General features: G+C 43.7%; 1 protein-coding gene across 1 annotated transcript in view; it reads right to left on the reverse strand.

Annotated features, from left to right (window-relative positions):
- Nucleotides 1-13,396, reverse strand: part of TMEM132B (transmembrane protein 132B) — a 186,610-nt gene extending 173,214 nt beyond the window's left edge. Inside the window, exons 1-2 of the mRNA XM_009880329.1 lie at nt 13,372-13,396; nt 10,668-11,547 (exon numbers count right to left, since the gene is read on the reverse strand). Coding sequence (XP_009878631.1) covers nt 10,668-11,547; nt 13,372-13,396 — 905 coding nt within the window. The remainder of the gene's footprint in view (nt 1-10,667; nt 11,548-13,371) is intronic.
- Between the last annotated feature and the right edge of the window lie 291 nt (nt 13,397-13,687).

Below are 13,687 nucleotides of genomic sequence, written 5' to 3' on the forward strand. Positions count from 1 at the left end.
ACTTACTGTCTTCTAGGAGCAGCGCAATTAGAGATGGGGATTCAGTGAACATGCATTTGAGGACTCCTTCATTAATACCACAAAAGCTTGGGCCACACAGTGAGAAAAAAGCAACCAAGAAAGTTCACTTGGCAGGAAAATTTCAAAAAGGATGTAGTGGGGAGTAGAAGATATATGTTGGTCCTAGTGTGGAACAAAAGCACGGCAGAAGCAGAAGGGGACCTGCTGAAGCCACACCTGATGGCTCAGTGATAAGGGTGAAAAGTTTGCCCCACGAACACAAGGCTGCTTGAATACGGCCCTCCCAACAGCACCCTCCTCATTGGGATAACCCCAGAAATACTGCTGCTCTGACCAATTCCTCCTCTGCTGGGAATATCCACAGCAGCTCTGCAGGGTTCCTAAGGAGAATGCATTTTAGAGATGTTTTCCTCTTACACAATCCTATATAACTCTCAATACAGGATGCAGCACTGCTCTACCCAAGGCACTGACACCCAGCACTGCTCAGGGCAGGGGGCTTTTAAGTGGCAGACCAAAAGCTGAAGGGAGATGAGATGAACCCACCATGCAGGAGCAGCTCCCTGGGCTCCGGGAAGCTCAAGAAGAGCTGCCGCTGCCGTACCCCCATGCGAAGCAAGACTGGCCCTATTGCAGGGGGGGTCTTCTGCAGCGCCGCCAGCACGAAGCATCACCTTCCTCACGCTGCCCAGTTCCCCAGTGCCCACGCAGCATTGGAGGGCTTGCAGCTGAACAGTGCGAGAAGTGAAATAGCTTTAGCTGTAAGCACCATTTGCCATGCCTCGGGATGGCAGACTCATTTGTCACTGTTTTCTTCTCCTGCAGCTCTTTTGATTCATCTGGGATCCAATAACTTTGTTAATATGATTTCTTTCATACCCTGGCTGAGTACAGCATTGAAGGCACACATGGCAGCTATCTGAAGCATTAAATACCTCACACAAAACACAGGTCCCTGCTCCGCTTTGTCCAAAGCTAGATTTTCTAATGAGTCCTTTCTTGACGTAAATTGCATGGGGGCAGGAGGAGCACCTAACACAAGAAGATGCGCTGACAATTTTCTTGCAATATTCTGTCTCCTGCTCTTTCTGGAAGTCCTCCCTCCACAAAGCTGTCAGCTAACCATTCTTGTATCAGACCGTGCAAAAAACTTATGGGTAAACACAAGGACGAAAGCAACTCTCTGTTGCATCAGCCGGAATATGAAGAAATTGAGATCAATGCGCTCACTCAAAGCAATACTTCATCAGCTTCATGGGATAGTAATCTGTCTTTTACCAGGACAAAATGACAGCAATGCACAGCCCAAAACATTTATCTCAGGAAGAAAGTAAATTTCAAAGTAGACACATTTTTATACTTTTCTTTTAATACAATTCATTACACACTAGAAGTAACTGCATCAAGGACCGAATCACTGTTGTGTCTGACTTGTTTAAACAAGACCGTGATTTACTGCACTGCCAGCTAATGAAGAGCAGTACAAGAAGCTGATCAATGCCATCATTGTCTGGCAGCACAAAGCAGGGACCACTCAGCATATTGTCCAAAACAAAGACCTCCCCCCAAGCTCCCCGCCAAGGACTCGCTCACTAGGACACACAGTTCACAAAAAGCCACAGTGTGCCCCTGAACTTGAAATGATCACTCAAAGACAGGAACCTTTTCTGACCTGTGTTCCCAACCCGAGTACAACGTTTAAAAAAAAAAAAGGGGGAGGGGGGGGAGGTGGTAAGGGGGGATGAGACCAAAAAAATGAGAAAATGTTTATCTTGCAGCTGTCTTCCTTAGGTTACCCTTTGTGACACTGTGTATTTAAGCATTTTTGTCACCTGAAGGCAACTTTGCGTTCATTATTAACAGAGGTAACTGAACTCAGAGCCAGGTGCTCACAGGCAAAATTCAACTCCTAATTCCATCTTTGTGGCTTTCCCTTCCTGTTCCATATCTGCACCAATGTTCATCACAGCAGTGTTAATCTGTCTCTTCCTGCAAGGCGATAACTACAGACAGGATAGCCCCCAGGAAAAGAAGGTTTTGGAGAAGGGTGGTGGCGATGCCCTGTGCAGACCGGAGAGGCTGAACCTTCAGCAGCTCTTTAGATGCAGCTCCTTCACAGAATTCACAGAATGGTTAGGGTTGGAAGGGACCTTTGGAGATCATCTAGTCCAACCCCCCTGCCAGAGCAGGGTCACCTACAGCACGTTGCACAGGACAGCGTCCAGGCGGGTTTTGAATGTCTCCAGAGTGGGAAACTCCACCACCTCTCTGGGCAGCCTGTTCCAGTTCCTCATCCAAGAGGGCTCACCACCCAGCACACCTTCATGTTGCATAGAGGGAGTCTGAGCAGATGCAACAGACCAAGGGTGTCCTTTTAGCAGTAGTCTCCTCCAAAATCCACTTGCCTCCTTCCCAGGCACGCTCTGCATCGCAAGCATTTTAACCACAGCTCGTACCCTGCTTTCAGCGCGACTGTGCCACATCTGCTGACAGCACTCTGCAGATCCGCACCCAGCCCCGAAGCAAGCACTGAGTTGTGCAGGAGCTGCCTGGAGTTAATTAGCAGGAGCTGTCATGTCAAAGCTTTCGGAGATGGGGATCAGCCTAGAAACAAGCTTGTAGAACCCGAACCATTTAAAAATGTAAAATCTCTTTCCATTACCGTCAACAAGGCTGAGTTTGTGTCAAGTCACATGGCGTATTGGCACCTTCCAAATCCACGGGAAACGCTTTTCACATCATCTCCGTTTGCAGAGTATAGCAGTGTCTGCTAACATGCTGGCAGACAAGAGGTTGTCGGGGCTCCTATTATAAACCATTCAACTCCTAATTCCATCTTTGTGGCTTTCCCTTCCTGTTCCATATCTGCACCAATGTTCATCACAGCAGTGTTAATCTGTCTCTTCCTGCAAGGCGATAACTACAGACAGGATAGCCCCCAGGAAAAGAAGGTTTTGGAGAAGGGTGGTGGCGATGCCCTGTGCAGACCGGAGAGGCTGAACCTTCAGCAGCTCTTTAGATGCAGCTCCTTCACAGAATTCACAGAATGGTTAGGGTTGGAAGGGACCTTTGGAGATCATCTAGTCCAACCCCCCTGCCAGAGCAGGGTCACCTACAGCACGTTGCACAGGACAGCGTCCAGGCGGGTTTTGAATGTCTCCAGAGTGGGAAACTCCACCACCTCTCTGGGCAGCCTGTTCCAGTTCCTCATCCAAGAGGGCTCACCACCCAGCACACCTTCATGTTGCATAGAGGGAGTCTGAGCAGATGCAACAGACCAAGGGTGTCCTTTTAGCAGTAGTCTCCTCCAAAATCCACTTGCCTCCTTCCCAGGCACGCTCTGCATCGCAAGCATTTTAACCACAGCTCGTACCCTGCTTTCAGCGCGACTGTGCCACATCTGCTGACAGCACTCTGCAGATCCGCACCCAGCCCCGAAGCAAGCACTGAGTTGTGCAGGAGCTGCCTGGAGTTAATTAGCAGGAGCTGTCATGTCAAAGCTTTCGGAGATGGGGATCAGCCTAGAAACAAGCTTGTAGAACCCGAACCATTTAAAAATGTAAAATCTCTTTCCATTACCGTCAACAAGGCTGAGTTTGTGTCAAGTCACATGGCGTATTGGCACCTTCCAAATCCACGGGAAACGCTTTTCACATCATCTCCGTTTGCAGAGTATAGCAGTGTCTGCTAACATGCTGGCAGACAAGAGGTTGTCGGGGCTCCTATTATAAACCTTATTTGTCACACACGTGCAAAACGATCCAATGTGTCAAGCAAGATGCACTGCCACCAGTTACACGCAGCACTGCTTACTCACTTGTAGTTCAGTACTGCAGAGACAAGACTCCTGCTCACACACCAACTGACTTAAAATCAACATAACTAACTCTCTTTTTTTCCACTTTATGGTTCTGAATATGAGATACAGCAAATTCATTTACATAACATTGCCACATCCCTTAGAGCTCATAGATGGAGACGGGCAGATGAATGAGACAGCTCCACTGCTGGCAGGACTCAAATAGAAGAAAAAGTGGGGTTTCAAGGCAAATCAAACACCTTTTCCAATGGAAAGTGGGTCCTTGTTTCATTCCAGCTGTACTCAGTGTCCCCTCACCATAAACGTGAAATATTCCCAAACTGTCTACATTAAAAATAACTAGCAGTCAAACTATTTTCTCCTCAGTGAAAAACACTCTGATGAAATACACACAGAGGCTAAATATTTTTAAATAATCTAATTCTGCATTTTGGTCAACACCTCCCCTCCAACTCTTACGAACATTCCCTGCTCCTGTGGGAGAAGGGAGCATCCCTAAGCCAGCGCTGCCGAGGGAAAGGGCAGACACCGGGGACACTTGCTACAGTCACCCGAACTCAGCACCACAGCCTCTCATCACTGTCTCATCCTCCTTTACCTTAACAACACCTTAATCACGCCACAGTAATGAGCAGCTGTGTTTCTGGACGAAGTGGCATGTTCAGGACCCCTTTTGCAGGGCAACAGAAGTCACCGTCAAAAAATGCCTCAAAAAAAAAAAAAAAAAAAAAAAAGTGTTTTATCACCACAATGCTGCGATCCCATTTGGAAGTGCTTCAAAGCCAATACCCAACAACTAACAAGAGCTTCTCGCTGTCGCGTGGGGCTGCTGCTCTGCCTGGTTTATTCCTATGAAGAGTGATTGCGGACGGCTGATTATTGTAGCAGATAGTTGACCTTTATCTAAAATTCCATTAAAAAGCTTTATTGACTGTAGTCTTGCAGGGTCTTTCAGGATTCACTGGGTCATTTATTCACTGTCGGATATCCATCGGTTTTTAAGCTTTTAGGACTGCTCAAGCCCTGGGAAGGAGCTATTTTTTTTGTCATTTTTAAGTGTTTTTAAGACAGTATGAGGGGGTGGTTTCTTTTCTTCTCCCTTTCCAGTGTGGCTAGGGCAGAGAAGGTTATCTTAAAGCACATGAAAAAGAGAGAAAACCTGGCAGCGTGGTACGACTATTTCCAGGGCAGGTTGGCTTGTGCATGCGGGTGCAGCACAGCCGCGCAGTGCCTGCAGGTACCTGGAGGTGCAGGAGGATGCCTCTTTCACTTCAGTCAACACAGATTCAGGTCTAACTACTTCACACAACATCCTTGGGAAATTTATAACTCCGTACCACCATGCCAGGCTTTCATCAGCTGAAGCCACTTTTTCTGGGCCACGTGCCTGTCTCAAATAGAAATAAGAAAAATAAAAGAATGGTTCTATCCTTTCTGAAAGAGAATGTATAGAAATGGACTATTCAAGCTAAAAAAACTTCTGGTGACAGGTCCCCCAGGCTTCGCAGGAGTGTCCTGAAAGGATGTTACTCCCTTTCCCGTTCAGTGACAAAAAGAAAAGAAAACAGTGGAAGGAAGACAATGTATGCATCGAGTGAAGCAGGAGATCTGGAAAAAAAATAATATGGATTTGTCTTTGAGTAATACGTTATAATGCATATATACATGGGGACTGAGTTAAGGTTGCAAAGACATCTCTGGTATTTCCAGACTTTGCAAGGCTTGATATTTTTTATTAATATTGCATATTACTATTTTATATTTTACATTTAGTTCAATGTAAATTCAGAGAAAAGGGAGAAATAACAAATTTAAACATTCATTCTGGGTTTATTAAAATCTTTGGGTAAAACACAAATATTCCCAAGTAGCCAGTAATGCTTTAACTCTGTAATTATTTCTAAGTCTGAACTAGAATTTCTGATTGATTTCAGAAGTATATTTTTTTCCCTTTCTCAACACTTCCACTTTGGCTGAATTTTCATCCTAAAATGATGCTTCAGTTAATCATTTATTTCTCTAGCCAGTAATAATCCTGCCCTGCTTCCCCATTCATACTAGCTTGGTTACAAGCGACGAAGGCCGCACGGAGCCTCCTCCTCACACGCAGCCAGGCTGCATTCCCCACAGTCTGCATTCTCTCATTTTCTATGCATTTCCAGATCTAAAAACCTTCTGTTTTCTTTCCCTTGTTTGCTCTTGGCAGCTATTGGCAGGAGACATCCTCTTAATGATCTTTTTCTGGCCTTCCAGACGACTGCTCAGACTTCTACAGATCTTTCATTATTAACGCAGAAGCCTTGTAAGTCAGTTTTAATGGCCTGTGCAATTTTTATTCCTTAGCAGGAGACATAACCTCCTCCATATGGATATATGTTTATTAATATAAATCCTTAATATGATTTTTCCTAGTGAGAATAATCAGTAAAAGCCAACCAGTGTGTATTACACCTTGTACAGGTTCATCCAAAAATCAAAAAGTAATCTTTGCCCTGCAATATGTGGAGCGTGGCAGGAAGAAGCGGATAATCTTTTTCCCTGAGGTTGCCTAGGCACCGAATGACAGTGAGGTTTCTTTGCACGGTCCCACCATTCCCCTCCAGACAGAGGACCGCATCCCGACCGCAGCCGCTTTCATTTCTCTAGTATGGGATTCATTACCTGTTTCAGCCCCTTACTATTATTCCTGGAATATCTCCAATCTCCGCTTCTATTCTGATCGAGGATAAAAGAAGGATGGGTCGTTCATGTTAGGGACGTGTAACGAATGCCGACAAACCCACTTTTTGTCTGTGACTCGACAAATTGCTATTAGTGCTCAGCCTTCATTACCAGCACATCCTCGCTCACAGTTTAAATGGGGAGACTTGGAAAACGGGACAAAACTCTGCCGTTTATTTATAAAGAGTGTCCTGGTTTTTTTTTCCTATAACCAAGGGGTGATTGTCCATTTATTCCATTAAACGTTTTCCTGCTGTACAAAATGACTCCCATTTTTCTTTTAAATACACCCTTTGAGTCTCAAGATGGAATTGAATAACAACACACACCACAAAAGAAATGCAAGCTATTCCCAGTGCTATTGGATGAGATTTCCATCCTTCCAGTTAAGCCAGAATTGTTTTCTCCTGTCTCTTTTCTAACTCCTCCACGCATATCAGGAGACGACTTCTGTTTAGTAAATAGCACAGAACTCGGTGTTACCCCTTCTTTAGTCATGATTTCCACCTTTCCTCATTTACTATGCTTCATCTAAGTTTGTCAGTAAAGAAGGAAACAGATACTCCTGTGCATCAAAGACAAAAAGTGCATGAAAACGTGACACTGGTGCATATATTAGTCCTGCTGGAATCTCAAAGCTCTGCTTCACTTTTCCTTTTTTTGTTTTTAGACTAGGTGGCCCATTAAAAAGTTTAATCATGGCAACATAGCCCATTTAACCTATCTTTATGGTTAAACTATGTTTAGTGGCAACCCACCTAACATAATGAGCAAAATTTATGTTCACAGATGGTAAATTTTACAGTACAGACCAGCAAGGCCACAAATTAATCTCCAGTGTCATAAGAATTTCATTGCACACATGTATAGATCATCTGTCAACAAAGCCAGCACTATGACTGTCAGGCACAGCAAAAGCATTAAATGCATGCTTAGCCTCCAAATTCTGCCCCTTGACATATCTGGGTCCTTCAATTACACCAAGCCACACTGGCTGGATTGCAGTATGCAAAGAAAATTTCCCCGGACCACAGCACAACTAGAGCTCCAACTGGATCTTAAATTATAGTTATTGAATGAAAACAAACACCCAAGACTTAGCATAACCAGAGCAAAACCAGTTTGGACTGATGAAAGGGACTGGAAGCGATAGCTGGAGCTTCACATACAACCTGCAGCATTGTACTGTGACATTACTGGAAGGACAGACGTTTAACAAGTGAGTATCTTTCAACACAGCACATAGCTGAATCAAGAAACTTTCCAATTGCTTTTCAGATTTCAAGCTTATTTAAGAATCCTAAATTTCACCAAAACAAAGAATCTGCTCTTGTATGAGAGCTGAAGTCAGTTTTGCTAGAACAAAATCCAACATAAAATAAAATACTAGACAACACAGCATGAAATAGTAAAGAGGTGCATAAAATTGAGCATATCTGTTCTTTTGCACACTGTCAGAGCTCGAGGTCGGCATCAAATGCTGTGTTGAGAACGACTTGATTTTGATCTATTGTCTCATATGAGCCAGACTGCAATTCACCCTGCTACACTTATAACAGATATGATTAAAACCAATCAGTTATATTAGGCAAAAATATATTTCCCAAGGCAAACATTCACTTCAATGTATTTTTCTCTGGCTATAACACACAGAAATTCTATGTATATAAAAACCTTCTGGGTTTTTATGGACATTAGCATTGAGCTGAAAAACAGGGAAAGCCTGTGAGGGAAACTGCATAAATTAGATGCAGGCACTATAGTGATTGTATTTCCCTCGGCATAATTCCCTGCCTACTGTGTAAACTTCAGCTGAATAATCTCTCTATAGGCCTCACATATGTCATTTGAAATAATCATAGCAACAGTTGCTGATGCTCTCCATCCTGGAGGATGGCTGAACCATCAGCAGAATTGCATTTTGCCTCTTACTTTCAGCATTCAACTGAAGGTTAAATAAAAATACTTGCAGTTTCTCTGATGAAAAGCACAATGCAAGCAAAGCCAAATAAAAGACCAGACAGGCTAGACTACACAGAGCCAATAGTGAATTTTCCAAGGAAATATTTCTGAGCACGTAAAACATGCCGGTTTATTTTAACAGAAACATCTCCTGGATATGAACTGATTCTGCACACTTTTCAAAGAAGGAAATCCCCATGGAAACCTGACTGCCTTTCCAGCAGTTGGGGGAGCACCGAGATGCACGCTCCGCGTGCCAGTAGAGTGCTGCAAAGTGACTCCTGCCTGACAGCTGGAGACATGTAAGTCATGGGAGCCCATGGGAGAAGACAAGGGTCTCAGCGGTAGCCAGGCTCTTGTGGCTCATCCTGGGGCTCCCCAGGTTGGAGGCTCTTGACTCTCTCAGGTTGTGCTTCCTTGAAACCCCAGGTTAGTTACAGTGCCCAGTGCTTCCAGAAACTATTTTGCTTTTGAAAGACAACATTTCCAAACTATCTCTGCAAGAAGTTTTTGGTGCTTTCCTGGCCAGCAGAAATATCAAAACTCTACCCTCGCTCCGTTTGTTACAAGCTAAATGGTTTTTTTGTCTGAAATTCCAATGGAAAGAAAATGTCCTCGTCTTAGGTTGTCTCTAATACCTAGGGAATTTTATCTGTGGTGCAGCAAAAAAACCCAAAAAACTGAGAATTAAGAGCTGATGTTGAATCCGTGCAGAGCTTTAGGCAAGTTCCAGAATCTCTCCGCTCTAGCACTGAGGATCAATACAAAACTGCTGAAACCTGACTGCTCCAGGAAGTCGTTCCATCTACTAACAAGGGATGCTGGCCAAAACCATATTTAATGACGAAAACCCAGTAAAACCAGGTAAAGGCCAGAATAAGTTGCGTTTATAGGAAGACCCTTCCTGACCCAAACCTTTTAAGGTCTGGTTAAACCCTATGATACTTCTCATGCATTTCCTCCCCCCACCCTGAGTAGACAGAAGCGCTTGGGACATTGTGGACCATTTCTTTCCCTCTGCCTGTGCACTGCACTATGAACCACTTGTCTGGATTCACACAGCAATCTGTAAGTTTTTTAACATGCATGTGCCATCTCACAAACGCTCAATGATTTGAAAGTGCTGCATAAGTTTTGCTGCCTGTTTTCTCAGCATCTGTCCCCAAAGTGCATTTCTGTCATGTTCTGCTCCCATCGTTCTCGGATCAAAAAGTTGGAAGTAAGGCATGATCCGGTTTGAGGTTTGCTAGTGCAGGCTGCAACTCCTTCTTTCCCAAGCGTCTCACATTCTCACAGTATATGACACTTTCCAATTACCTTTTGGCCCTTTTATTCCCCCAGTCTGGCTCACATTTCTCTCTGAATTTGGTCTCTACGCAGCTCTGAACCCACAGTCTGACAGCTAAGGACGTAACAAATATGCAGCACTAACCCTCAGGGTGGTTAGAAATGCCTGAATTCTCCTATTACAGGCAGATTCACAAGTAAAGGTCACCAGAAAGTCTCAAAACTGAAAACAAAAATGGGCCACGCCACAAGCAGTCAAAAGCTTGAGGAAGCAGGATGGGCTGTCTTACAAAAAAACTGAAGACGACTTGCAAAGTTTGGATCCAAATCCTGGCTCTGCCAAAGACTTCCTACGCAAGCTGAGGCACATCTCATTTTCTCACCTCTCAGCTCCCCTCTGTACGATGCAACAAAATAGTTCCTCACCACATATGACCTGTGCAAGATGTATCCCATGTATTTTGGAAAGACGGTAAGAAAGTTGATAAAAAGAGAGGAAGCTTCACCAAAGATACGGAAAACCCTCCTGCAAACTGTCTAGAAAAATGGATCGCAGCAGTTACCCTGGCTGACTTACAGAGGCGTAATTTAAGAGGCAGAATTATGGCTAGAAGCAAATAGAATTAAAACAAAAAATAACAATACAAACATTTATAGCTCATACTTTAAAATCAATCCCCATGTTCTAAAAAGTGTCATCCACAGAGATAATTCAAGACTAGTTTTCCCCAGTTGGAGAGGAAATGCTTAAGTTCTCTCAGGAAAACACTGAATGTAAACAAAGAAATTACACCTGACATCAATTCGTCCCTATTTGTAGACTGTTTAGCATACAGCACTGTAAAAATTCTCTTACCTTAGTACAAACTGGTCTGCTAGAGAGTCATCAGCCAGGGAAACATGAAAGGTCACAATGTCACCTTCTCTGACCGGGTTGAGTGGCAAGCGAATAACGACATTTTCATCTAGCCTCAGCAAAGACTGTCTTAATTTGTCTTGATTTGGGTAAACAATGATGCTACCAATCCTCTCCATAGCTGACAAAGCCTTGTGTTCATTATCTTGACCTGCATGGATATTGTTTTCCCATTTTGCGTCCTCTGGAGAACATTCCCCATCTGCTGTATAAATCTTATAGAAGAGCTCCACAGTAATCCCTTCCAGGGAGGCTGTTTCCTCTGAAATCAGGGGTGGAGGGGAGCTGAACCAGCTAGGAGATAATTCCAGCTCTGCAACACATAATCCTAGATGACCTGTCAATCTACAGCTGGCCACAACTTCTCTAGACTCCAGGAAAGCAAACATCTTCACACAAGGCAACCTCTCCTCAGAATTATAGTCATCCCAGTCCTTCCCCGCAATATAGAACAAGGTTTGTATTTTAGGTTTGTTGGAATAGATTGAGCTGTTGATTATGTGAGATTTTAATTTCCAATTAAAAGTGAATTTATTTGTGAAACCAAAAGATGCAGAAGTCAGCATGAGGTCCAAGGGAACAGCCTGTTCAACAGAAAAGGGTCCATATGTGGCATTTACGACAGGTGGCAGTTTGGCCTTGTATATAAAGAATGAATCCACCCTAGACTGCAAACTGGAGTTCCTCATGATATCCTGGTTGGCTTCTTTGAGGAAGAAGAAAATATCAGCGTTGCAGATGTGATAGCTCGCGGGGAGATACGTTGGCAGGTTTGAAAATCTCTGTATGCTGTCCATGATCCCTCCTCGGCTCTCCACCACTGCAGACCAAAGATAAAAGGAAAGAGAAAGACAGCTCTAATGTTTGCTTAGCATGCTCCTCAGTTTTTTCTCAAATGCAATGTATTACCAGAGATCAATACTGTTAGCCACAACTACGAAACAATCTGACAGGGGTACCATGGAATAACACTGTTGGCTCAAAGCTCGTATACTGAAAACATCCCACTGCATCAGCTGTACAGCTCCCTTCCCACCTTCCCCTATCTAATATCTACTTGAAAGCCATTAATCAAGTACTGGATAAAACAAGGAGATTGATTGACCAGATCCCAGTCTAAGTTCCAAAAACTTTTTACTGCTTGATTGTTGTTCTTTTATTGCCAGATCAAACTTACAACTTTTTCTCATGCATGTTTCAATATAAGTAAGAAACTGGCACATTGAATATTAGGAGGCAGTAAACCAGAACATTTTCTTTAGTCTAACATCCCGAACACAAAATGCAACGGGGCGTTGCAAATCTGCATCACTGCCAATGCACTTTTGCCAGGTCAGCAGTTCGGAAGTTAACGGCAAACTGATAGAAGCTTTGTATTCTTGAAACCAAAACTTTTCACACACAAAAAAATATGGGGTTTGATAGAGGTCTCAGTAGGATGGATTTATAGGCAAGAGCGAACTTGAGAGAAGGAGAGAAATCCTTTACATGCAGAAGGTTCACAGATGCTTAGAAGGATTTTTTGGTTTAATTCCAGAGGAGAATGAAACACATTTGGAAACCACAAAAGTTTCTCTACAACACAATGGTCAATCCTCCAGCCAGCACTGAGCAATTTTTACCAGGCAAGAAAAGATTCCAGAGGGAGGGAGGGATCAAACAGATGCCTTTGGTTTGGGCCGATCTCTAATTAATAGTGAGATATATTCAATCCGGGCTGCTATTTTACCAGAACGAAACGGTGGGTCTTTCAAACTAACAATTCATACATTCCAACAAAAAGCCAGTGAATGCAAGCTCATGGGACTGCCACAGAAGAAATAAACAGAAACCAAATGAATTAAAATGAAGCAGTTTCCTAATGCGCAGAGATAACAAAGGAACAATGACAGATCCTAAGGTCAAAGCTCTTGTTGTCTCTTGCTGAAGCTTAGTGGTGATTTTACTGTTTGTCAGGACTGGGGAGAGCAGATACACAATGCAACAACTGCACAAACAATTACACCTGTTACAAGCTAGATGACTCAGATACTTGCTGCCACAATTTAGCACAGATAAAAGCTCTAATATTTAAGCTATTTTTTCAGGTTGTGTATTTTTAAAGCCTACACTTATCGAAGACAGATTGTAGGGCAAATCTCATGCATTTGACTTTGCTCCACTCTTGTTCTCAGTTGAAATTCTGCTCATTTATTTTCAATGGCTTGATATTATCTATGCTTGTTTAAATGCTTCTCATTTCATCACAATACCTCTGCCTTTACTTTCACCCTATATTTAATTATGTCAAGGTTCTTCTGTAGCCATTTTAGTATTCTTTGTGGGAACAAATAAATAGGCAAAAATATACAAAAGCATAAAAAATTTCTCAGACTCCCTGTTCCACACAGGGATCAGACCAGGTTTTCCTCTCAGCTCCACAAGCAAATGCAATTGCAGAGCAGCTGCCATGCGATCGCCCCACTTGGGCATCCTCTCGTTTCTTATGTCCACGCATAAACATTTCAGCCCCTCTCTCATAACACACCAGTGCAGCCAACACCTTCCCCCAGCTGCACACAGCCGCAGACCTGGGCACACAGCTGAAATGCAGAAACCCAGATGATGAGAAATTTTCTCCTCCCTTCCCCATGTGAGCACTGACCTGGGCCAGCTTCCTGTGGTATCATAGCTCACAGAGGGGAGAGCCAATTTTCTAGTGGAAAAAAATTGACTTTAGCCCTTCCCTTCCATATGTCTTCTCATTCCGAAGTGAACAACATTTAGCTGGCGCACTCCCTGCAGCATGCAGAAACAGGAGACCCCAGTTCTCTATGGGAAGTCCTAGGGTGTGAGTAGTAATAAGCAGTTCTGGAAGAAGGCAGAGGTAGTCTCCCCAGGCAAGAGGCTAACCAAGCTACAAGCAGTGTAAGAGGCAGGAGGCACAGGTGAGACAGGCACCACAGAAAGCAGTAGGTGCT

This window comes from Charadrius vociferus, unplaced genomic scaffold (genome assembly GCF_000708025.1).
Source record: "Charadrius vociferus isolate BGI_N301 unplaced genomic scaffold, ASM70802v2 scaffold332, whole genome shotgun sequence".
Classification (NCBI taxonomy): domain Eukaryota; kingdom Metazoa; phylum Chordata; class Aves; order Charadriiformes; family Charadriidae; genus Charadrius; species Charadrius vociferus.